This window comes from Fringilla coelebs (assembly GCF_963513975.1).
Source record: "Fringilla coelebs genome assembly, chromosome: 29".
NCBI classification, from domain to species: domain Eukaryota; kingdom Metazoa; phylum Chordata; class Aves; order Passeriformes; family Fringillidae; genus Fringilla; species Fringilla coelebs.
In genome coordinates, this window is record NC_140055.1 from 979,684 (window position 1) to 1,002,918 (window position 23,235).

General features: G+C 62.1%; 1 protein-coding gene across 1 annotated transcript in view; it reads right to left on the reverse strand.

Moving 5' to 3' along the window:
* ITGA10 (integrin subunit alpha 10) overlaps positions 1-22,895 on the reverse strand; it is a 29,486-nt gene extending 6,591 nt beyond the window's left edge. Inside the window, exons 1-24 of the mRNA XM_084222953.1 lie at positions 22,134-22,895; positions 20,835-20,932; positions 20,060-20,139; positions 17,798-17,912; positions 17,599-17,726; positions 16,634-16,782; positions 14,685-14,835; positions 14,440-14,605; positions 14,294-14,367; positions 11,839-12,010; positions 11,142-11,258; positions 10,588-10,736; positions 10,360-10,503; positions 8,723-8,923; positions 6,939-7,069; positions 5,358-5,509; positions 3,737-3,879; positions 3,283-3,390; positions 2,417-2,502; positions 2,201-2,342; positions 1,575-1,667; positions 875-951; positions 694-777; positions 124-208 (exon numbers count right to left, since the gene is read on the reverse strand). Coding sequence (XP_084079079.1) covers positions 124-208; positions 694-777; positions 875-951; positions 1,575-1,667; positions 2,201-2,342; positions 2,417-2,502; positions 3,283-3,390; positions 3,737-3,879; positions 5,358-5,509; positions 6,939-7,069; positions 8,723-8,923; positions 10,360-10,503; positions 10,588-10,736; positions 11,142-11,258; positions 11,839-12,010; positions 14,294-14,367; positions 14,440-14,605; positions 14,685-14,835; positions 16,634-16,782; positions 17,599-17,726; positions 17,798-17,912; positions 20,060-20,139; positions 20,835-20,932; positions 22,134-22,309 — 3,021 coding nt within the window. The 5' untranslated portion in view covers positions 22,310-22,895. The remainder of the gene's footprint in view (positions 1-123; positions 209-693; positions 778-874; positions 952-1,574; positions 1,668-2,200; positions 2,343-2,416; positions 2,503-3,282; positions 3,391-3,736; positions 3,880-5,357; positions 5,510-6,938; positions 7,070-8,722; positions 8,924-10,359; positions 10,504-10,587; positions 10,737-11,141; positions 11,259-11,838; positions 12,011-14,293; positions 14,368-14,439; positions 14,606-14,684; positions 14,836-16,633; positions 16,783-17,598; positions 17,727-17,797; positions 17,913-20,059; positions 20,140-20,834; positions 20,933-22,133) is intronic.
* Positions 22,896-23,235: the final 340 nt, after the last annotated feature.

Consider the following 23,235-nt stretch of genomic DNA (forward strand, 5'->3'; position numbering starts at 1 on the left):
ACCATCACCATCCTCATCTTCATCACCACCATCCTCATCCCATCACCACCATCACCGTCACCACCATCATCACCATCACCATCCTCCTCCTCCTCCTCCTCCTCCTCTTCCTCCCGCCCTCACCTTGAGCGTGGTGCTGAACTCGGGGCCGGCGCTGGCGCTGGCGGTGCCCGGGGGGCGCAGCTCGTACCGGGGCAGGTTGGTGGCACTGGGGGGGACACGGGGTGGGGGGGGTGACACCCATGGTGGGGGGGGTGTCCCCTCTGTGACCCCCCCCACTCTGCAGGGTGACACCCATGGTGGGGGGTGTCCCCTCTGTGACCCCCCCCCCACTCTATGGGTCGGTGTTTTTGGGGGGCACAGGGGGGTCCCATCCCCATCCCTGGCTCCCCCACTCTATGGGTCAGCGTTTTTGGGGGGCACGGGGGGGATCCCACCCATCCTGGGGGGTCCCATCCTCATCCCTGACCCCCCCCACTCTGCAGTCGGTGTTTTTGGGGGTCACGGGGGGTCCCATCCCGTTCTGGGGGGGTCCCACCCATCCTGGGGGTGTCCTATCCCCTTCCCTGACCCCCCCCCACTCTGCAGATCAGTGTTTTTGGGGGTCACCCCATCCTGGGGGGTCACCCCATCCTGGGGGGGTCCCGTCCCTCCTGGGTGTGTCCCCCCGCCTCGTGTCACCCCCAGCCCCACCTGGACAGGAAGACGTTGGCCTCGTAGCGGATGGGGACAGACAGACGGACCTCGTTGTCCTGCGGGGTCAGCTCGGTGCTGTCACTGCATGGGGGGGGGGGACGCTTGGGAGTGTCCCCAAAATTCCAGCCACGCCCCCTGAGGCTAGACCACGCCCCTCATGGATAGGCCCCGCCCCTACCTGGTGGCCCGGAGCGTGAGCTCGGCGCGGTCCAGCAGGACGGAGCAGCTGAACTCCAGCTCCAGGGTGAAGGACACCTGGGGGTCAGGGGGGTCAGGGGGGTCTGGGGGGTCTGGGGGTCCCCAGGGGCTCTGGGGGACAGGGACCCCCCTCGGGGACCGGGTGGGGCAGCGTGGAGGGGCTCCTCAGGGGTTGGGTGGGAGAGTTTGGAGGAGCTCCTGAGGAATTTGGTGGGAGAGTTTGGAGGAGATCCTCAAGGATTTGGTGGGACACTTTTGGAGAGGATCCTCAGGGATTTGGTGGGAGAGTTTGGGAGAGCTCCTCAAGGATTTGGTGGGACATTTTGGAGGAGTTCCTCATGGATTTGGTGGAGAGTTTGGAGAGGCTCCTCATGGATTTGTTGGAGAGCTCCGAGGATCTCCTCATGGATTTAGAGGAGTTCCCCATGGATTTGGAGGAGTTCCCCATGGATTTGGAGGAGAGCTCCGAGGATCTCCCCATGGATTTGTGGAGAGCTCCGAGGATCTCCTCATGGATTTGGAGGATCTCCCCATGGATTTGGAGGAGTTCCCCATGGATTTGGAGGAGTTCCCCATGGATTTGTGGAGCCCCAAGGATCTCCCCATGGATTTGGGCTCCCCCAGGCTGTGCCTGGAGCCGAGGCTGGGGCAGGGGTCCCCGGGGGTCTCGGGGGTCCTACCTTGGCCTGCGAGCGGAACACGGGGTACCCCACGCTGCAGCGCCGCCGCTGCCCCCCCAGCGCCGAGCACTCCAACTTCACCGAGCCGGGCTCCTGGGGGGGACATGGGGACACCACGGGGCTGGGGACACTGCCAGGGGACCCTGGGGGGACACCACGGGGCTGGGGACACTGCCAGGGGACCCTGGGGGGACACCACGGGGCTGGGGACACTGCCAGGGGACCCTGGGGGGACACCATGGGGACACCACGGGGCTGGGGACACTGCCAGGGGACAGACAGGGACCCTGGGGGGACACCACGGGGGGGGCTGGGGACACTGCCAGGGGACCCTGGGGGGACACCACGGGGAAACCATGGGGCTGGGGACACTGCCAGGGGACAGACAGGGACCCTGGGGGACACCACGGGGACACCACGGGGCTGGGGACACTGCCAGGGGACAGCAAGGGACCCTGGGGGGGGGACATGGGGGGGATTTGGAGGTGTTCCCCAGGGATTTGGAGATGTTCCCCATGGATCTGGAGATGTTCCCCAGGGATCTGGAGGGGATCCCCAGGGATCTGGAGGGGCTCCCCAGGTCCTTGGAGGGGCTCCCCGGGGATCTGGGCTCCCCCAGGCCGCACCTGCAGCACGAGGCTGGCGAAGTGCAGGTTCTGGGGCAGCTGCAGCCACAGGCTGGCGTTGTAGGCGTTCTCCTGGCGGTTCTCCAGCTCCACCTCCACCAGCATCCTCCTCCGGCCCCGCCGCAGGACGTGGGGGCTCTGCCTGGGGCCGGGGGTCACGGGGCGCCCCTGGCACCCCAGGGACACCCCAGGGACACTGGGGACAGCGGGGGGTACCTGGAGCCCACGAGGTCCGTGGTGGCCCTGAGCACCAGGTCGGTGACGCACTCGTCGTCGTCGCCGCAGTCCTTGAAGAACGGGATCTGGAGGGAGCAGGGGGGGAACCCGGGGTGATCCTGGGGTGATCCTGGGGTGATTCTGGGGTCCAGGGGTGATCCCAGTGCCCCAGGGGTGATCCCAGTGCCGATTCCAGGGTGATCCCAGTGCCCCAGGGGTGATCCTGGGGTGATCCTGGTGCCCAGGGGTGATCCCAGTGCCAATCCTGGGGTGATCCCAGGGTGATCCCAGTGCCCCAGGGGTGATCCTGGTGTGATCCCAGTGCCCCAGGGGTGATCCCAGTGCCAATCCCAGTGCCCCAGGGGCGATCCTGGTGTGATCCCAGTGCCCCAGGGGTGATCCCAGTGCCAATCCCAGTGCCCCAGGGGTGATCCCAGTGCCCCAGGGGCGATCCTGGTGTGATCCCAGTGCCCCAGGGGTGATCCCAGTGCCCCAGGGGCGATCCTGGTATGATCCCAGTGCCCCAGGGGTGATCCCAGTGTGATCCCAGTGCCCATCCCAGTGCCCAGTGTGATCCCAGTGCCTCAGGGGTGATCCCGGTGCCCCAGGTATGATCCCAGTGTGATCCCAGTGCCCGGGGGTGATCCCAGTGCCAATCCCAGTGCCCCAGGGGTGATCCTGGGGTGATCCCAGTGCCCCAGGTGTGATCCCAGTGCCCATCCCAGTGCCCAGTGTGATCCCATTGCCGGGGATGATCCCAGTGCCCAGCGCCCATCCCAGTGCCCAGGGGTGATTCTGGGGTCCAGGGGTGATCCCAGTGCCCAGTGCCCATCCCAGTGCCCAGGCACACCCCTCCCAGTACACACCAGTTTGCGGAGGGAGGTGGGAGCCGCCTCATCCAGCACGGAGCCGGCGGCCGCCTCCAGCTCCCAGCTGAGGCTGAGGCTGAGGGGCCGCAGGTAATCCGAGGTGTCCTGCAGGACCGGGGATCCCGTCAGCCCCGCCCGGGCCGGGACTCGGTAACGGGGCTGGGAGGAGCCCCGGGGGCCAGGAGGAGCCTCGGGGGGGACGGGAGGAGTCCCGGGGGGGACGGGAAGAGCCCGGGGGGACGGGAAGAGCCCCGGGGACCGGGAGGAGCCGCGGGGCTGCACAACTGGGGGGTCCCGTCAGCCTCGCCCGGGCCGGACCCCGGTAACGGGACCGGGAGGAGCCCCGGGGGACGGGAGGAGCCCCGAGGGCCGGGAGGAGCCCCGGGGGGGCCGGGAGGAGCCGCGGGGACCGGGAGGGGCCCCGGGGGCCGGGAGGAGCCCCGGGACTGACCAGGACGTGGAAGGGCAGGCGGGCGCAGCTCTGCCGGCCCAGCGGGAGCTCGATGCGGCGCTGCAGCAGCCGGCGGGAACCGGAGTCGAAGGCGGCGCGGGATCCCGGGCTCCGCTCCTCCAGCGAGGCGTTGTACCGGAGAGCTGCGGGACGGGGGCGGGTCGGGGCCGGGATACCCGCGGGAGTGGCTGCTCCGCTGGGAGGGAGCCCGGGAGGGCCGGGGGTGCTCCAGGGACTCTGCCAGGGAGCCTTTGGGATGCTCCAAGGAGCCTTCGAGATGCTCTGGGAGCCTTTGGGATGCTCCAAGGAGCCTTTGGGATGCTCCGGGAGCCTTTGAGATGCTCTGGGAGCCTTTGGGATGCTCTGGGAGCCTTTGGGATGCTCCAGGAACACTCCCAGGGAGCCTTCAGGATGCTCCAAGGATGCTCTGGGACCCTTTGGGATGCCCCAAGGACCCTTTGGGATGCTCCAAGGATGCTCTGGGATGCTCCAGGCCCAACCAGGGGCGCTCCAAGGACACTCCCAGAACCCTTTGGAGTGCTCCAGGACACTGTGGGTTGGTCCAGGACCCTTTGGGATGCTCTGGGATGCTCCAGGCCCAGCCAGGGGTGCTCCAAGGACACTCTCAGGACCCTTTTAAGTCATTCCAGGACCCTTTGGGATGCTCTGGGGTGCTCCAGGACCCTTTGGGATGCTCTGGGATGTTTCTGGAAGGCTCCAGGACCCTTTGGGATGGTCTGGAAGGCTCCAGGACCCTCTGGGATGCTCTGGGCTGCTCCCCACCCACCCAGGGGTGCTCCAGAGACACTCCCAGGACCTTTTGGGATGCTCTGGGATGTTTCTGGAAGGCTCCAGGACCCTTTGGGATGCTCTGGGGTGCTCCCCACCCACCCAGGGGTGCTCCAGGGGCACTCCCAAGACCCTTTGGGGATGCTCCAGGAGCCTTTGGGATGCTCTGGGATGTTCCTGGGGTGCTCCCCACCCACCCAGGGATGCTCCAGGGACACTCCCAGTACCCTTTGGGATGCTCCAGGACCCCCTGGGACACTCTGGGGTGCTCCCCACCCACCCATGGGTGCTCCAGGGACACTCCCAAGACTCTTTGGGATGTTCCAGGAGCCTTTGGGATGCTCTGGGATGTTTCTGGAAGGCTCCAGGAGCCTTTGGGATGCTCTGGGGCGCTCCCCACGCACCCAGGGGCGCTCCCGGCCCCCTTTGGGATGCTCCAGGACCCTCTGGGACACTCTGGGGTGCTCCCCACCCACCCAGGGGTGCTCCAGGGACACTCCCAGGACCCTCTGGCATGTTTCTGGAAGGCTCCAGCACCCTTTGGGATGCTCTGGGGTGCTCCAGGGGCGCTCCCAGGACCCTTTGGGATGCTTGGGGATGCTCCAGGACCCTTTGGGATGCTCTGGGATGCTCTGGGGTGCTCCCCACCCACCCAGGGATACTCCAGGGACACTCCCAGTACCCTTTAGGTCATTCCAGGACCCTTTGGGATGCTCTGGGGTGCTCCCCACGCACCCATGGGTGCTCCAGGGGCGCCCCCAGCCCCCTTTGGGATGTTTCGGGGATGCTCCAGGAGCACCCCCAGCCCCCCACGCCCCCACCCCGCACTCACCCACGCCCGTGGCCGGCGGGGCGCTGCGGAAGCAGAGGCGGGCGCGCAGGCACACGGCCCCGGAGCCGCTGCGCCGGCAGTTCCGCCGGGTGACGCTGACGGCCGCGGGCTCCACCGACAGCGCTGCCACCACCCGCAGGACGCGGCGGGACCTGCGGGAGGGACAGCCCTGTCACCGCAGGGACACACCGTGGGGACAGCCCTGTCACCGTGGGGACAGCCATGTGTCACCGGGGGGACAGCCGTGTCACGGGGGGGACAGCCCTGTCACCGGGGACACACCGTGGGGACACACCGTGGGGACAGCCGTGTCACTGGGGGGACAGCCGTGTGTCACCGACAGCCCTGTCACCGGGGACACACTGTGGGGACACACCGTGGGGACAGCCGTGGGGACAGCCGTGTCACCGGGGGGACATCCGTGTCACCGGGGGCACAGCCGTGTCACCGTGGGGACAGCCGTGGGGACAGCTGTGTCACCGTGGGGACAGTGGGTGTGTCACCGGGGGGACAGCCGTGTCACTGTGGGGACACACCGTGGGGACAGCAGTGTGTGTCACCGTGGGGACAGCGGGTGTGTCACTGTGGGGACAGCCGTGTGTCACCGACAGCCGTGTGTCACCGTGGGGACAGCCGTGGGGGACACACCGTGGGGACAGCAGCGTGTCACCGTGGGGAGAGCGGTGTGTGTCACCGTGGGGACAGCCGTGTGTCACCGACAGCCGTGTGTCACCGTGGGGACAGCGCTGGGAGTGTCCCGGGAGCAGCGCGGGCTCTCCAGGGGGAAACTGAGGCACGGAGCGCCTTTGTCCCTGAATGTCACCATGGACACGTGACACCGCTCTAAGGGGGTCCCTGTCCCCTCTCCATGTCCCCATTCCTGAGGTCCCTGTCCCTGGAGTGTCCCTGTCCCTCTCCATGTCCCCATTCCTGGAATGTCCCTGTCCCCATTGCCGGGCTGTCCCTGTCCCTTCTCCATGTCCCTGATTTTGGGGTGTCCCTGTCCCTTCTCACCTGTCCCTGTCCCCTCTCCATGTCCCTGTCCCTCTCCATGTCAGGGGTATCCCTGTCCCCTCTCCCTGTCCCCATTCCCAGGATGTCCCTCTCCCTGTCCCCTCTCTGTGTCCCTGTCCCTTCTCCCTGTCCCCATTCCCGGGCTGTCCCTGTCCCCATTCCCGGGATGTCCCTGTCCCTTCTCCATGTCCCCTCTCCGTGTCCCTGTCCCTCTCCCTGTCCCCATTCCCAGGCTGTCCCTGTCCCCATTCCCAGGTGTCCCTGTCCCCATTCCTGGGCTGTCCCTGTCCCTTCTCCATGTCCCTGATTTTGGGGTGTCCCTGTCCCCTTCTCCCTGTCCCTGTCCCTCTCCCTGTCCCCATTCCCAGGCTGTCCCTGTCCCCATTCCCGGGGTGTCCCTGTCCCCATTCCTGGGCTGTCCCTGTCCCTTCTCCATGTCCCTGATTTTGGGGTGTCCCTGTCCTTTCTCCCTGTCCCTTCTCCCTGTCCCTCTCCCTGTCCCCATTCCAGGCTGTCCCTGTCCCTGTCCCCATTCCCGTGCTGTCCCCTCCCCTGTCCCCTGCTCACCTCAGCACCACGGCCGCCCCCTGCGCCCCCACGGCCACGTCCACCAGTCCGTCCCCGTCCATGTCCGTCCGTCCGTCCACGCTGATGCCGAAGTACCGCAGGCTCCAGCCCAGCGCCGCCGCCCCGATCCGCTGGCAACGGGAAATTTTTATTTTAATTCTGGATTTTTAAACCTTTTCTGGCCCAGAGAGGGGTGACTGAGAGGCTCAGTCGGTTTTATAAAATAGAATAAATAGTTTTGAATAGAAATGCTTAAAATGAGGTTAAAGAAAATATGAAATCAAGTAAAAAATAAAATCGGGTAAAAATAAAATTGAGTAAAAAATAAAATCAAGTAAAAATAAAATCAGGTAAAAATAAAATCAAGTAAAAATAAAATCAAGCAAAAATAAAATCAGGTAAAAATAAAATCAGGTAAAAACAAAATCAGGTAAAAATAAAATCAAGTAAAAACAAAATCAAGCAAAAATAAAATCAGGTAAAAATAAAATCAAGTAAAACTAAAATCAAGTAAAAATAAAATCAAGTAAAACCAAAATCAAGTAAACATCAAATCAAGTAAAAATAAATATAAACTTCTAAAATAAAGCTTTTTAAAGCTTTTATTCTGTTTTTAGTCCCATGCAAAGGGTGAGACAATGCAGGTGTTGTCATTCACGCCATCCCAATCAGAAGCGAATTATTTCTTAATTACAGCACACGATAAGAGTGTCCCTTCTCCATGTCCCTATTTCTGGGGTGTCCCTGTCCCCTCTCCATGTCCCTGTCCCCTCTCCATGTCCCTGATCCCGGGATGTCCCTGTCCCTTCTCCCTGTCCCCATTCCCAGGGTGTCCCTGTCCCCATTCCCAGGGTGTCCTTGTCCCTGTTCCAGGGGTGTCCCTGTCCCCTCTCTATGTCCCCATCCCGGGGTGTCCCTGTCCCCTCTCCATGTCCCTATTCCCCATTCCCAGGGTGTCCCTGTCCCTTCTCCATGTCCTTGATCCCGGGGTGTCCCTGTCCCCTGTCCCTGTCCCCATTCCCAGCTGTCCCTGTCCCCTCTCCATGTCCCTGTCCCCGTCCCTGTCCCCATTCCCATCTCTCACCTGCACTCGGCGGGGCAGCAGGCTGTCCCTGTCCCCATTCCCAGCTGTCCCTGTCCCCATCCCTGTCCCTGTCCCCATCCCCGTCTCTCACCTGCACTCGGCGGGGCAGCAGGCTGTCCCTGTCCCCATTCCCAGCTGTCCCTGTCCCCATCCCTGTCCCTGTCCCCATCCCCGTCTCTCACCTGCACTCGGCGGGGCAGCGGGCTGTCCCTGTCCCCATTCCCAGCTGTCCCTGTCCCTGTCCCTGTCCCCATCCCTGTCTCTCACCTGCACTCGGCGGAGCAGCAGGCTGTCCCTGTCCCCTCTCCCTGTCCCTGTCCCCATTCCCAGCTGTCCCTGTCCCCCGTCTCTCACCTGCACTCGGCGGGGCAGCAGGCTGTCCCTGTCCCTGTCCCTGTCCCTGTCCCCGTCCCTGTCCCCGTCCCTGTCCCCATCTCTCACCTGCACTCGGCGGGGCAGCAGGCTGTCCCTGTCCCTGTCCCCATTCCCAGCTGTCCCTGTCCCTGTCCCCGTCCCTGTCTCTCACCTGCACTCGGCGGGGCAGCAGGCTGTCCCTGTCCCTCTCCCTCTCCCTGTCCCCATCCCTGTCCCCGTCTCTCACCTGCACTCGGCGGGGCAGCAGGCTGTCCCTGTCCCAGGCTGTCCCTGTCCCTGTCCCCATCCCCAGGCTGTCCCCGTCCCTGTCCCCCAGTGCTCTCACCTGCACTCGGCGGAGCAGGCTCCCGGGCTCGCTGTGGAACACGTACACGGCGCCTCGGTGCCCGTCCTCCAGCGGGGCTCCCACCACGGCCCCGGCGCTCCCGTCGGGGCTCAGGCCGGGCACGGCACCGAGGGCGGCGCCGAACCGGGAGTGCTGCGGCCGCGCCTCGGGCTGCAGCAAGCCCGCGGGGCTCAGGCGCTCCTGCGGGCGGGGGGCTCTGGGTACCCCGAGGGACGGGCGGACCCTCGAGGTCACCCCCCCCCGATGGCCTCAAAGTGCCCCGGTCCCTCTGCGGCCCGCCGAGCCTCCCAGTCCCTGCCCCAGTTCGACCCAGTGCCTCTCACCTGCACACCACAAACCCACACCTGTCCCACAGGTACACACAGACCCTGCCCCCCCTCACCTGCCCCACACCCCAAACCCCACAGGTACACACAGACCCTGCCCCCTCTGACCTGCCCCACACCCATAAACCCACACCTGTCCCACAGGTACACACAGACCCTGCCCCCCTCACCTGCCCCACACCCCAAACCCACCCCAGCCCCACAGGTACACACAGACCCTCACCTGTCCCAGACCCCCAGACCCACCCCAGCCCTCTCCCTTGCCCCACATGGCACACACAGAGCCACCCCAGCCCATCCCACCTGCCCCACACCCCCCAGACCCTTCCCTCACCCCTCTCACCTGTCCCACAGGCACATACAAACCCTCCCCAGACCCCCTCACCTGTCCCACAGGTACACACAGACCGTGCCCCCCTCACCTGCCCCACACCCCAAACCCACGGGTACACACAGACCCTCACCTGCCCCACACCCCCAGACCCACCCCAGCCCCCCTCACCTGCCCCTCCCCAGTACACACAGACCCTCCCCTGCCCCCATCCCACCCCTGCCCCCTCCCCAGCCGCCCCCCAGCCCCTCACCTGTCCCACCTGGTACACGTAGCCCCTCCCAGCCCCCTCACCTGTCCCACCCGGTACACGTAGACCCCCCCCAGCCCCCCCCCAGCCCCTCACCTGTCCCACCAGGTACACGTAGACCCTCCCTCTCTCCCAGCCCCCCCCAGCCCCTCACCTGTCCCACCAGGTACACGTAGACCCTCCCTCTCTCCCAGCCCCCCCCAGCCCCTCACCTGTCCCACCAGGTACACGTAGACCCTCCCCAGGCCCCCCCAGCCCCCTCACCTGTCCCACCAGGTACACGTAGCCCCCCCCCACCCCTCACCTGTCCCACCAGGTACACGTAGACCCTCCCTCTCTCCCAGCCCCCCCCAGCCCCTCACCTGTCCCACCAGGTACACGTAGACCCTCCCCAGCCCCTCCCAGCCCCTCACCTGTCCCACCAGGTACACACAGCCCCCCCCAGCCCCTCACCTGTCCCACCAGGTACACGTAGACCCTCCCTCTCTCCCAGCCCCCTCCAGCCCCTCACCTGTCCCACCAGGTACACGTAGACCCTCCCTCTCTCCCAGCCCCCTCCAGCCCCTCACCTGTCCCACCAGGTACACGTAGCCCCTCCCCAGCCCCTCACCTGTCCCACCCGGTACACGTAGACCCTCCCTCTCTCCCAGCCCCCTCACCTGTCCCACCAGGTATACGTAGACCCCCCCAGCCCCCCCCAGCCCCTCACCTGTCCCACCAGGTACACGTAGACCCTCCCTCTCTCCCAGCCGGGCCCGCCCAGGTAGGAGGGCGCCGCCACCAGCAGCAGCTCGCTGTCCCCGTCCCCCTGCAGGTCCAGCGCCAGCACCTCGCTGCCGAAGTAGGAGCCGATCTGGGGGGGCGAGGGGCGGTCAGGGCGAGCGGGGGGACCCCAAACCCCCTCCCCGAGCCCCCCGAGCCCCCCGGCCCCCCTCACCTGCTCCCCGGTCAGCGCCTGGGCCACGGTGACGGCGCCGGCGGGGCCCAGCTGGAAGAGGACGACCTTGCCCTTGTGCTGGAAGCGGGGGGCGCCGGCCACCAACAGGCGCTGCCCCCCCGGCAGCCGCAGCGAGGACACCGAGTACCCTGGGGGGACAGCGGGCTCAGAGCCAGGGGGGGACTGGGGGGGCTGGGGAACCCCAAAAATCCGGGTTTGGGGCGGCCCCGGGGCACCACAAATAACTGGGATTGGGGCATCCTCAGGGCACCCCAAATATCGGGGTTTGGAGCATTCCTGGAGTATGGAGTGTTCCCGGGACATCCAAAATATCGGGGTTTGGAGCATCCCCAGGGCACCCCAAATATCCAGGATTGGGGCATCCCCAGGACACCCCAAAATATCAAGGTTTGGAGCATCCCCAGAGCACCCCAAATTTACAGAACATGGGGTATGAGCAAGGATCCCAAATATCCATTCCATAGAGCATCCCCAGGGCACCCCAAATTTCCAGGTCTGGAGCATCCCTGGAGTGTGGAACATCCCCGGGACACCCCAAATTCCCAGGCCCAGCTGGAAGAGGACGACCTTGCCCTTGTGCTGGAAGCGGGGGGCGCCGGCCACCAACAGGCGCTGCCCCCCCGGCAGCCGCAGCGAGGACACCGAGTACCCTGGGGGGACAGCGGGCTCAGAGCTGGGGAACCCCGAAAATCCGGGTTTGGAGCGGCCCCGGGGCACCACAAATAACTGGGATTGGGGCATCCCTAGGGCACCCCAAATTCCCAGGTCTGGAGCATCCCCAGAGCACCCCAAATATCGGGGTTTGGAGCGTCCCCGGGGCACCCCAAATATCTGGGATTGGGGCATCCCTGGAGTATGGAGCATCCCCAGAGCGCCCCAAATACCCAGAACATGGAGTATCACCAAGGATCCCAAATATCCATTCCATAGAGCATCCCCAGAGCACCCCAAATTTCCAGATCTGGATCATCCCCAGAACACCCTAGATTCCCAGCACATTTCCTCCCCTATACCCCCATCCCCAAACCCCCCCAGTCCCCCCGACCCCAGAACCCCCCAGAACCCCCCCAGAACCCCCCAAACCCCCCGTTCCATCCCCCCCGTACCCAGGTAGGCGGCGTGGCGGCTGCTCCGCGGCGGGAACTCCTCCCGGAACACCGCCGGGGCGGGGACCCCGACCCCAGAACCCCCCCAGAACCCCCCCAAACCCCCCGTTCCATCCCCCCGTACCCAGGTAGGCGGCGTGGCGGCTGCTCCGCGGCGGGAACTCCTCCCGGAAGGCGGCGGGGGCGGGGGCGAGGCGGGCGCGGTCCCGGTCCCGGTCCCGGTCCCGCCGGTCCCGGAGCTGGAGCACGCCGCCCTCCCAGCCGTGCGCTCCCACCGTGCCGAACAGGATCCCGTCCTGCGGGCAGGGGGGGCATCACCGCGAGGACCCCCCAACCCCAACAGGAATCCCCCCCAAAATCTCTTCGGCACCCCAGATTCACAAGTCTGGAGCATCCCCAGAACACCCGAAATTTACAGGTCTGGAGCATCCCTGGAGTATGGAGCATCCTCAGGGCACCCCAAATTTACAGAACATGGAGAATCCCCAGGGCACCCCAAATTCCCAGGTCTGGAGCATCCCTGGAGTATGGAGCATCCCCAGGGCACCCCAAATTCCCAGGTCTGGAGCATCCCCAGGGCACCCCAAATTCCCAGGTCTGGAGCATCCCCAGAGCACCCCAAATTCCCAGGTCTGGAGCATCCCTGGAGTATGGAACATCCCCAGGGCACCCCAAATTCCCAGGCCTGGAGCATCCCCAGAACACCCAAAATTTACAGAACATGCAGAATCCCCAGAACACCCCAAATTTCGGGGTTTGGAGCATCCCTGCAGTATGGAGCACCCCCAGGGCACCCCAAATTCCCAGGTCTGGAGCATCCCCAAAGCACCCCAAATTTCCAGGTCTGGAGCATCCCTGGAGCATGAAGCATCCCCAGAGCACCCAAAAAACCCAGAATATGGAGTATCACCAAGGATCCCAAATATCCATTCCATAGAGCATCCCCAGGACACCCCAAAATTTCCAGGTCTGGAGCATCCCCAGGGCACCCCAAATTCCCAGGTTTGGAGCATCTCCAGGACACCCCAAATTCCCAGGTCTGGAGCATCCCCAGACCACCCCAAATTTCCACCTTTCCCAGCTGGATCACTCTGATCACAACTCCCCCAATGTTGTGAGAAGCTCAGAGAAAAGAATTTAAACTCTTATAAATTGATAAGAATTATCAATTCTTAACTGAACTTCCCCAAGGCTGTGAGAAGCTCAGAGAAAAGAATTAAAACTGATAAAATTGATTATAAATTGATAAGAATTATCAATTCTTAACTGAACTCCCCCTATAAATTGATAAGAATTATCAATTCTTAACTGAACTCCCCCAAGGCTGTGAGAAGCTCAGAGAAAAGAATTAAAACTGATAAAATTGATTATAAATTGATAAGAATTATCAATTCTTAACTGAACTCCCCCTATAAATTGATAAGAATTATCAATTCTTAACTGAACTCCCCCAAGGCTGTGAGAAGCTCAGAGAAAAGAATTAAAACTGATAAAATTGATTAAAAATTGATAAGAATTATCAATTCCTAACTGAACTCCCCCTATAAATTGATAAGAATTATCATTCTTAACTGAACTCCCCCAAGGCTGTGAGAAGCTCAGAGAAAAGAATTAAAACTGATAAAATTGATTAAAAATTGATAAGAATTATCAATTTTTAACTGAACTCCCCCAAGGCTGTGAGAAGCTCAAAGAAAAGAATTTAAACTCTTATAAATTGATAAGAATTATCAATTCTTAACTGAACTCCCCCTATAAATTGATAAGAATTATCAATTCTTAACTGAACTCCCCCAAGGCTGTGAGAAGCTCAGAGAAAAGAATTAAAACTGATAAAATTGATTATAAATTGATAAGAATTATCAATTCTTAACTGAACTCCCCCTATAAATTGATAAGAATTATCATTCTTAACTGAACTCCCCCAAGGCTGTGAGAAGCTCAGAGAAAATAATTAAAACTGATAAAATTGATTAAAAATTGATAAGAATTATCAATTCTTAACTGAACTCCCCCTATAAATTGATAAGAATTATCAATTCTTAACTGAACTTCCCCAAGGCTGTGAGAAGCTCAGAGAAAAGAATTAAAACTGATAAAATTGATTATAAATTGATAAGAATTATCAATTCTTAACTGAACTCCCCCTATAAATTGATAAGAATTATCAATTCTTAACTGAACTCCCCCAAGGCTGTGAGAAGCTCAGAGAAAAGAATTAAAACTGATAAAATTGATTAAAAATTGATAAGAATTATCAATTCTTAACTGAACTCCCCCTATAAATTGATAAGAATTATCAATTCTTAACTGAATTCCCCCTATAAATTGATAAGAATTATCAATTCTTAACTGAACTCCCCCAAGGCTGTGAGAAGCTCAGAGAAAAGAATTAAAACTGATAAAATTGATTAAAAATTGATAAGAATTATCAATTTTTAACTGCCGTTCGTGATGCGCGTTCATTACCGAGGGGCGGCTCCTTAATTAGGTATTGATTAAAGGGCCAATCAAGCTGTGGCTAACCAGAATATAAAATTTTTGGATGGATTAGCAAAGTGGATTTCTGCCAGGATCACCTCGAGGTGGTGCACGGAAAAGCCGACCTGGGACATCTCCAGCTCGAAGGCGCTCTCGTTGTCCCCGTGCGTACCTGAGCAGGGCGGGGAGGACGCTCAGCCGCCACCACCAGCCCTCCCCATCACCCCCACCCCAAAACCAGCACCTTCCAGGCTGAAAATCCGATCCCCCAGAGCATCCACGATGTCACCCAGCGCCGCCTCGTCGGTGACATTGAAGAAATATTTCTCATCGGGGTCGCTGGCGATGGATTTGATCTCGCGGATGAAATCCTCGGGGTCCTGCTGCCGCCGCAGGTAATGCCCCAACACCTGAGGAGGAGGAGGAGGATGGGGTTGAGGGGGATCCCCCCGGGTGGGTGGGGGGCACAGGGAGGGGGCAGGGGCTCACGGCGATGGCGTAGCGGGTGACGTTGTGGCGGTCGCACTCGGCCAGCGCGGCCGGCAGCTCGGCGCCGTCGTGGGACTCGCCGTCCGTCAGCACCAGCAGCAGCCGCGCCGCGCCCCGGCGGCCGCCCCGAGCCGGGAGGAAGGACTGCGAGCTGCGGGAGGGAGGGAGGGAGGGAGGGGAGGGAGGTGAGGGACTGGGCAGGGCAGGGTGAGCCCTACTCCAGTGCCAAGCCTGATCCTGATCCCAGCCCTGATCCTGATCCTGGGCAGGGCAGGGTGAGCCCTCCCCCAGTGCCGAGCCTGATCCTGATCCTGACCCTGATCCCAGTCCTGATCCTGATCCCAGTCCTGATCCTGGGCAGGGCAGGGTGAGCGCTCCTCCCGTGCCGAGCCTGATCCTGATCCTGATTCTGATCCCAGCCCTGATCCTGATCCCAAACCCAGCCTTGACCCTGACCCTCATCCCAGCCATGATCCTGATCCCAGCCCTGATCCTGATCCTGATCTCAGCCCTGACCCTGATCCTGATCCCAGTGCCGACCCTGATCCTGATCCCATCCGTGATCTTGATCCCAGCCCTGACCCTGATCCTGATCCCAGTCCTGACTCTGATCCCAGTCCTGATCCTGGGCAGGGCAGGGTGAGCCCTCCTCCTGTGCTGAGCCTGATCCTGATCCTGATCCTGATCCCATCCGTGATCCTGATCCCAGCCCTGATCCTGATCCCAGCGCCGAGCCTGATCCTGATCCTGATCCTGACCCTGATCCCAATGCCAATCCTGATCCTGATCCCAGCCCTGATCCTGGGCAGGCCAGGGTGAGCCCTCCTCCAGTGCCGAGCCTGATCCTGATCCCGATCCTGATCCTGATCCCAGCCCTGACCCTCATCCTGATCCTGATCCTGATCCCAGCCCTGACCCTTATCCTGATCCTGATCCCAGCCTTGACCCTGATCCTGATCCCAGCCCTGATCCTGGGCAGGGCAGGGTGAGCCCTCCTCCTGTGCTGAGCCTGATCCTGATCCTGACCCTGATCCCATCCGTGATCCTGATCCCAGCCCTGATCCTGATCCCAAACCCAGCCTTGACCCTGACCCTGATCCCAGCCCTGATCCTGATCCCAGCCCTGACCCTGATCCTGATCCCAGCCCTGATCCTGATCCTGATCCCAGCCCTGATCCTGATCCTGATCCCTGACCCTGACCCTGATCCTGATCCCAGCCCTGACCCTGATCCTGATCCCAGCCCTGATCCTGATCCCAGCCCTGACCCTGATCCTGATCCCAGCCCTGACCCTGATCCTGATCCCTGACCCTGACCCTGATCCTGATCCCAGCCCTGACCCTGATCCTGATCCCAGCCCTGATCCTGATCCCAGCCCTGACCCTGATCCTGATCCCAGCCCTGATCCTGATCCCAACCCTGATCCTGATCCCAACCCTGACTCCAAACCCAGCCCTGATCCCAAACCCAGCCCTGATCCTGACCCTGATCCCAGCCCTGATCCTGATTCCAACTCTGACCCTGATCCTGATCCCAGTACCGGCCTTATCCTGATCCCAGTCCTGATCCCAGTCCCAACCCTGACCCTGATCCCAACCCTGACCCTGATCCCAGTCCCACACCAATCCCACCCCAATCCCAGCCCAAATCACCCCCAATCCCCCCAGCCCCAATCCTACCCCAGTTCCAGCCCCAGTCCCCCCCCAGTCCTCCCAATCCCAGCCCCAATCCCCCCCAGTCCCCCCCTAATCCCCCCAATCCCCCCCCAATCCCAGCCCCAATCCCAGCCCCAATCCCCCCAGTGCCCCTAGCCCCAATCCCCCCAGCCCCAATCCCCCCCAGTGCCCCTAGCCCCAATCCCCCCCAATCCCATCCCAATCCCCCCAGTGCCCCCAGCCCCAATCCCCCCCCAATCCCCCCAGTCCCCAATCCCCCGTGCCCGTCCCCACCAGGCCTCCCGGATGGCCATGGCCGTCCTGGTCTCCCTCCCCTCCTGCCGGCTCAGGTTCCTGGCGGCCTCCAGCAGGCTCTGGGCCGTGGGGTGCTGCCCCAGCGCCCACTCCTGCACCAGCTGCTCCCCGTACTGCAGCACCCCCACCTGAAACGGGGACAGTCAGAGCCCCAAAACCTCCCCCAAACCCACAGGGAACCCCCAAATCCACGGGGAACCCCCAAATCCCCGGGGAACCCCCAGGGTGCTGCCCCAGCCCCACTCCTGCAGCAGCTGCTCCCCGTACTGCAGCACCCCCACCTGCAAAGGGGAGGGTCAGAACCGGGGGGAGCCCCAAAACATCCCCCAAACCCCCAGAGAACCCCAAACCCACAGGGACCCCTCAAATCCCCGGGGAATGTCCAAAACCCCGGGGACCCCTCAAATCCCCAGGGTGGACAATGCTATCACCCCTGGGACAATGCCACCACCCCAAGGGACAATGCCATCACCCCAGGGGCAACAGCATTGCCCTGGGGACAGTCCCCTTGCCCTGGGGACACCCCCAGCCTTGGGGACACCAGCCCAGCTTTGGGGACACTGCAGTGGCCCCCCAGCCCTGGGGACACCCTGAGCCCTGGGGACACCCCCAGCCTTGGGGACACCATGGTGGCCCCCCAGCCCTGGGGACACCCTGAGCCCTGGGGACAACCCCCAGCCCCAGGGACACCATCCCAGCCTTGGGGACACCATCCCAGCTCTGGGGACACCATGGTGGCCCCCCAGCCTTGGGGACACCATCCCAGCCCTGGGGACATCCCCCCAGCCATGGGGACACTGCGGTGGCATCCCCTAGCCCTGGGGACAGTCCCCTTGCCCTGGGGACATCATCCCAGCCCCGGGGACACCGTGGTGGCCCCCCAGCCCTTGGGGACACCCCCAGCCCCGGTGTCCCCCCGGTGTCCCCCGGTGTCCCCCGCTGACCTGCGTCTGCCCGGGCCCGATGAAGAAGCGCGCCAGGACGCTGCCCAGGAAGGTCTGCACCTCCTCCCAGGGGTAGATGCTGTTGGAACCATCCAGAAGCACCACGATGTCCATGAAGGTGGAGCAGCCTGGCAGGGGACACGGTGACACCGGGGGTGGCAGGCGCCGGGGGGTGCCCGGGAGGTGCCACCCCACTCACGCTGGGCCGTGGGGGCCACGGTGGCCACGGGCCGGAGCTGCCGGTCCAGCTGCAGGCAGCGGCCGGGGCTGAACACGGAGGTGCCGCAGTGCTGGGACCAGAGCGGGGCACAGGCCTGCGGGGACACGGCGGGGACACGGGGGGGACATGGTGACACGGTGGGGACATGGTGGGGACACGGTGGGGACATGGCGGGGACATGGTGGGGACACGGCGGGGACACGGTGGGGACGCGGTGGGGACATGGTGGGGACATGGTGGGGACATGGCGGGGACATGGCGGGGACACGGTGGGGACATGGCGGGGACATGGCGGGGACACGGTGGGGACACGGTGGGGACATGGTGGGGACACGGCGGGGACACGGCGGGGACGTGGGGACACGGTGGGGACACGGTGCAGACATGGGGACACGGCAATGACACGGCGGGGACATGGCGGGGACACGGTGGGGACATGGTGGGAACATGGTGGTGACACAGGGACACGGCGGGGACACGGCGGGGACACGGCGGGGACACGGCGGGGACATGGTGGGGACACGGTGACACGGTGGGGACATGGTGGGGACACGGCGGGGACACAGCGGGGACACGGCGGGGACATGGCGGTGACACGGCGGGGACACGGCGGGGACACGGCGGGGACACGGCGGGGACACGGCGGGGACGTGGTGGGGACACGGCGGGGACACGGCGGGGACACGGCGGGGACATGGTGGGGACATGGTGGGGACACGGTGGGGACGTGGTGGGGACGTGGTGGGGACACGGGGACACGGGGGGGACATGGTGGTGACACGGCGGGGACACGGCGACACGGTGGGGACACGGCGGGGACACGGCGGGGACATGGTGGGGACACGGCGGGGACACGGCGGGGACACGGTGGGGACACAGCGGGGACATGGTGGTGACACGGGGACACGGCGGGGACATGGTGGGGACATGGTGGGGACATGGCGGGGACATGGGGACACGGTGGGGACATGGCGGTGACATGGTGGTGACACGGTGGGGACATGGTGGGGACACGGTGACACGGTGGGGACACGGCGGGGACACGGCAATGACACGGCGGGGGCATGGTGACACGGTGGGGACACGGTGGGGACACGGGGACACGGTGGGGACACGGTGGGGACACGGCGGGGACACGGTGGGGACACGGCGGGGACATGGTGACACGGTGGGGACATGGTGGGGACATGGTGGGGACATGGTGGGGACATGGTGGGGACATGGCAGTGACATGGTGGTGACACGGTGGGGACATGGTGGGGACACGGCGGGGACACGGCGGGGACACGGCGGGGACACGGCGGGGACACGGCGGGGATATGGTGGGGACACGGCGGGGAAACGGCGGGGACATGGTGGGGACATGGTGGGGACATGGCGGGGACACGGTGGGAACACGGTGGGGACACGGCGGGGACATGGTGGGGACACCGCGGGGGCACGGCGGGGACATGGCGGGGACACGGTGGGAACACGGTGGGGACACGGCGGGGGGCGGTGACACGGCGGCGACACGGTGACACGGCGGCGACACGGTGGGGACATGGTGGGGACACGGCGGGGACACGGTGACACGGTGGGGACATGGCGGGGACATGGCGGGGACATGGTGGGGACACGGGGACACGGCAGGGACACCGCCCCCCTCCCGCCACCGCCTGCCCCGGATTCCGCTCCCTTCTCCCCGCTCCTGCCTCAGTTTCCCCCCACCCATCCTCAGTCTCCTTCTTCCCCTCCTCAGTTTCCCCATCCCTGCCTCAGTTTCCCTTTTCCAACCTCATTTTTTCCCCTTCCCGCCTTCGGTTTCCTTTTCTCCACCCCCTTCCCCTTCTCCCCACCTTTCCTGCCTCAGTTTCCCCATTCCCACCTCCCTGACCCCCATTCCTGCCTCAGTTTCCCCACTCCTCCCTCCATTTTCCCCATTCCTGCCTCAGTTTCCCCTTTCCTCCCTCAGTTTCCCCACTCCCACCTCACTTTCCCCACCTTTCCTGCCTCAGTTTCCCCGCTCACCACCACCCCGCCGTGCCTCAGTTTCCCCGCCGTGCCTCAGTTTCCCCATCCCCACCCCAGTTTCCCCGCCGTGCCTCAGTTTCCCCGTCCCCACCCCAGTTTCCCGGCCGTGCCTCAGTTTCCCCGCTCACCACCCCGCCGTGCCTCAGTTTCCCCGCCGTGCCTCAGTTTCCCCGCCGTGCCTCAGTTTCCCCGCTCACCACCCCGCCGTGCCTCAGTTTCCCCGCTCACCACCACGCCGCCGTCCCCGGACTCCGCCAGGCTCATCCCGAGGTGTCCGGCGCTGCTGCTGAGCCACGGCACCGCGGCCCCTTGGGGACAACGGGGACAAAGAGGGGGTGAGCGCCCCGGGGGGACCCCAAAACCTACAGGGACATCCCCCAAAACCCACGGGGAACCCCAAATCCACGGAGACTTCCCCCAAATCCACAGGGACATCCCCCAAAACCCGCAGGGAACCCCAAATCCCACAGGGACATCCCCCAAAACCCCCAAGGAACCCCAAACCACCACGGAACTCCCAAACCCCCGGGTAACCCCAAACCCCCAGGGAATCCCAAACCCCAAGAACCCCCAAACCTCCAGGGACCCCCAAACCCCCCGGGACCCTCAAACCCCCCGGGTACCCCCAAACCCCCCAGACCCCCCAAACCCCCAGGACCCCCCAAACCCCTCGGGTACCCCAAACCCCCAGGGACCCCCAAACCCCCCGGACCCCCCAAACCCCCAAGAACCCCCAAACCCCCAGGGAACCCCCAAACCCCCCGGTACCCCAAACCCCTCCGGTACCCCCAAGTCCCCCCGGTACCCCAAACCCCCAGGACCCCCCAAACCCCCCAGTACCCCAAACCCCCGGGACCCCCCAAACCCCCAAGGACCCCTAAACCCCCGGGACCCCCCAAACCCCCGGGACCCCCCAAACCCCCAAGGACCCCTAAACCCCCCGGTACCCCCGATCTCCCCGGTACCCCCAAACCCCCCGGTCCCCCCGATTTCCCCCCGGTACCGAGGTCGCCCTTGGCGCAGGAGGCGTTCGGGGCTCCCACGTGGCACCGGTAAATGTCGCCTCGGCCACCCCCGTCCCGCGGGGCCGCCACCAGGAGCCTGGGGGACACAAAGGGGGACAGGGGACACAAAGGGGGGGAGGGGACACAAAGGGGGACAGGGGACACAAAGGGGGGACAGGGGACACAAAGGGGGACAGGGGACACAAAGGGGGGGGACAGGGGACACAAAGGGGGGACACCGAGGGTGTCACCGCCCCCTCCCCCCGCCCCGCCGCGGGTTCCGGGGGCGGGCACCGCGCCAGGCTGTGCCACCCACGTGTGGCTGTCTGTCCGTCTGTCCGTCCGGCCGCAGCCTCCAGCTCCTCCCGTGCTTCCCCTGCCCCTCCCTGCCTCAGTTTCCCCCTCCCTTCTCCCCCTTTCCTGCCTCAGTTTCCCCTTTCCCACCCCCTCCCCACCTCCCCTGCCTCAGTTTCCCCACTCCTGCCTCAGTTTCCCTTTTCCAACCTCGTTTTTTTCCCCTTCCCGCCTTCGGTTTCCTTTTCTCCACCCCCTTCCCCTTCTCCCCACCTTTCCTGCCTCAGTTTCCCCCTTCCCACCTCCCTGCCCCCCATTCCTGCCTCAGTTTCCCTTTTCCAACCTCAATTTCCCCTTTCCTGCCTCAATTTCCCTTTTCCCACCCCCTCCCCACCTCCCCTGCCTCAGTTTCCCTCTTTGTGCCTCAGTTTCCCCCCTCGTGCCTCAATTTCCCCATTCCTGCCTCAGTTTCCCTTCTCCAACCTCAATTTCCCCCCTCCTGCCTCAGTTTCCCCGCTCCTGCCTCAGTTTCCCCATTCCTGCCTCAGTTTCCCCTTTCCCACCCCCTCCCCACCATCCCTGCCTCAATTTCCCCTTTCCTGCCTCAGTTTCCCCCTTCCCACCTCCCTGCCCCCCTTTCCTGCCTCAGTTTCCCTTTTCCAACCTCAATTTCCCCTTTCCTCCCTCAATTTCCCCTTTCCTGCCTCAGTTTCCCCATTCCTGCCTCAATTTTCCCTTTCCCACCCCCTCCCCACCATCCCTGCCTCAGTTTCCCCTTTCCCACCCCCTCCCCATTTTCCTGCCTCAGTTTCCCCCCCTCGTGCCTCAATTTCCCCTTTTCTCCCTCAATTTCCCCTTTCCTGCCTCAATCTCCCCTTTCCCACCCCCTCCCCACCATCCCTCCCTCAATTTCCCCTTTTCTCCCTCAATTTCCCCTTTCCTGCCTCAGTTTCCCCCTCCCCACCATCCCACCCGTGCCTCAGTTTCCCCCGGGGCTCACTCACCACTTGTCCCCCTCGTCCCCCCACTGCAGCACCCGGTAGCCAAACTGGGATTCCGGTGGCCCCAGGAACACCCTGGGACCGCCCACGTCGATGTTGAACCCCCGGGCCAGCCCTGCCGAGGTGAGGGAGGGGCGAAATTCCCTTTTTTGGCCTTTTTTCCCCCAAAAAAACCCCATTAAAAATCAGATTTTCCCATTAAAAATCAGATTTCCCCATTAAAATTAAGATTTTCCCCATTAAAATTAAGATTTTTCCCATTAAAATTAAGATTTTCCCATTAAAATTAAGATTTTCCCATTAAAATTAAGATTTTTTCCCATTAAAATTAAGATTTTTCCCATTAAAATTAAGATTTTCCCATTAAAATTAAGATTTTCCATTAAAAATTCCGGGTTTTAGTTCCCCCTTCCCGCCTTGAGCCCATCCTAAATTTAGAGATTTTGGTGTTTTCTCCCTCAAAAATAAATTAAGTGGGGAGAAAATACAAAAAATTGGCCAGTTTTAAAGGGATTTTGGTGTTTTCTCCCTCCAAAATAAATTAGGAGAGGGAAAATGACCAAAATTGGCCAATTTTAAAGGGATTTTGGTGTTTTCTCCCTCCAAAAAGTTTAAAAAATAAATTTGGAAGGGGGAAATGACCAAAATTGGTTGGTTTGAAAAGGATTTTGGTGTTTTCTCCATCTTAAAAAAATCTAAAATAAATCAGGAGAGGGAAAATGACCAAAATTGGTCAATTTTAAAGGGATTTTGGTGTTTTCTCCCTTTAAAAAAACTCTTAAATAAATTAGGAGGGGGGAAATGACCAAAATTGGTTGATTTGAAAAGGATTTTGGCGTTTTCTCCCTCCAGAAAATCTGAAAAATAAATTAAGAGGGGGAAAATGACCAAAATTGGCCAATTTTAAAGGGATTTTGGTGTTTTGTCCCTCCAAAAAAATCTGAAAAATAAATTAAGTGGTGGAAAATGACCAAAATGAGTTGGTTTGAAAAGGATTTTGGTGTTTCCTCCTTCTAAAAATAAACGAGGAGGAGGAAAACGACCGAAATTTGTCGATTTTATCCCCAAATCCCCCCCGGATATTCAGAGAGGGAGGGAGGGGAGA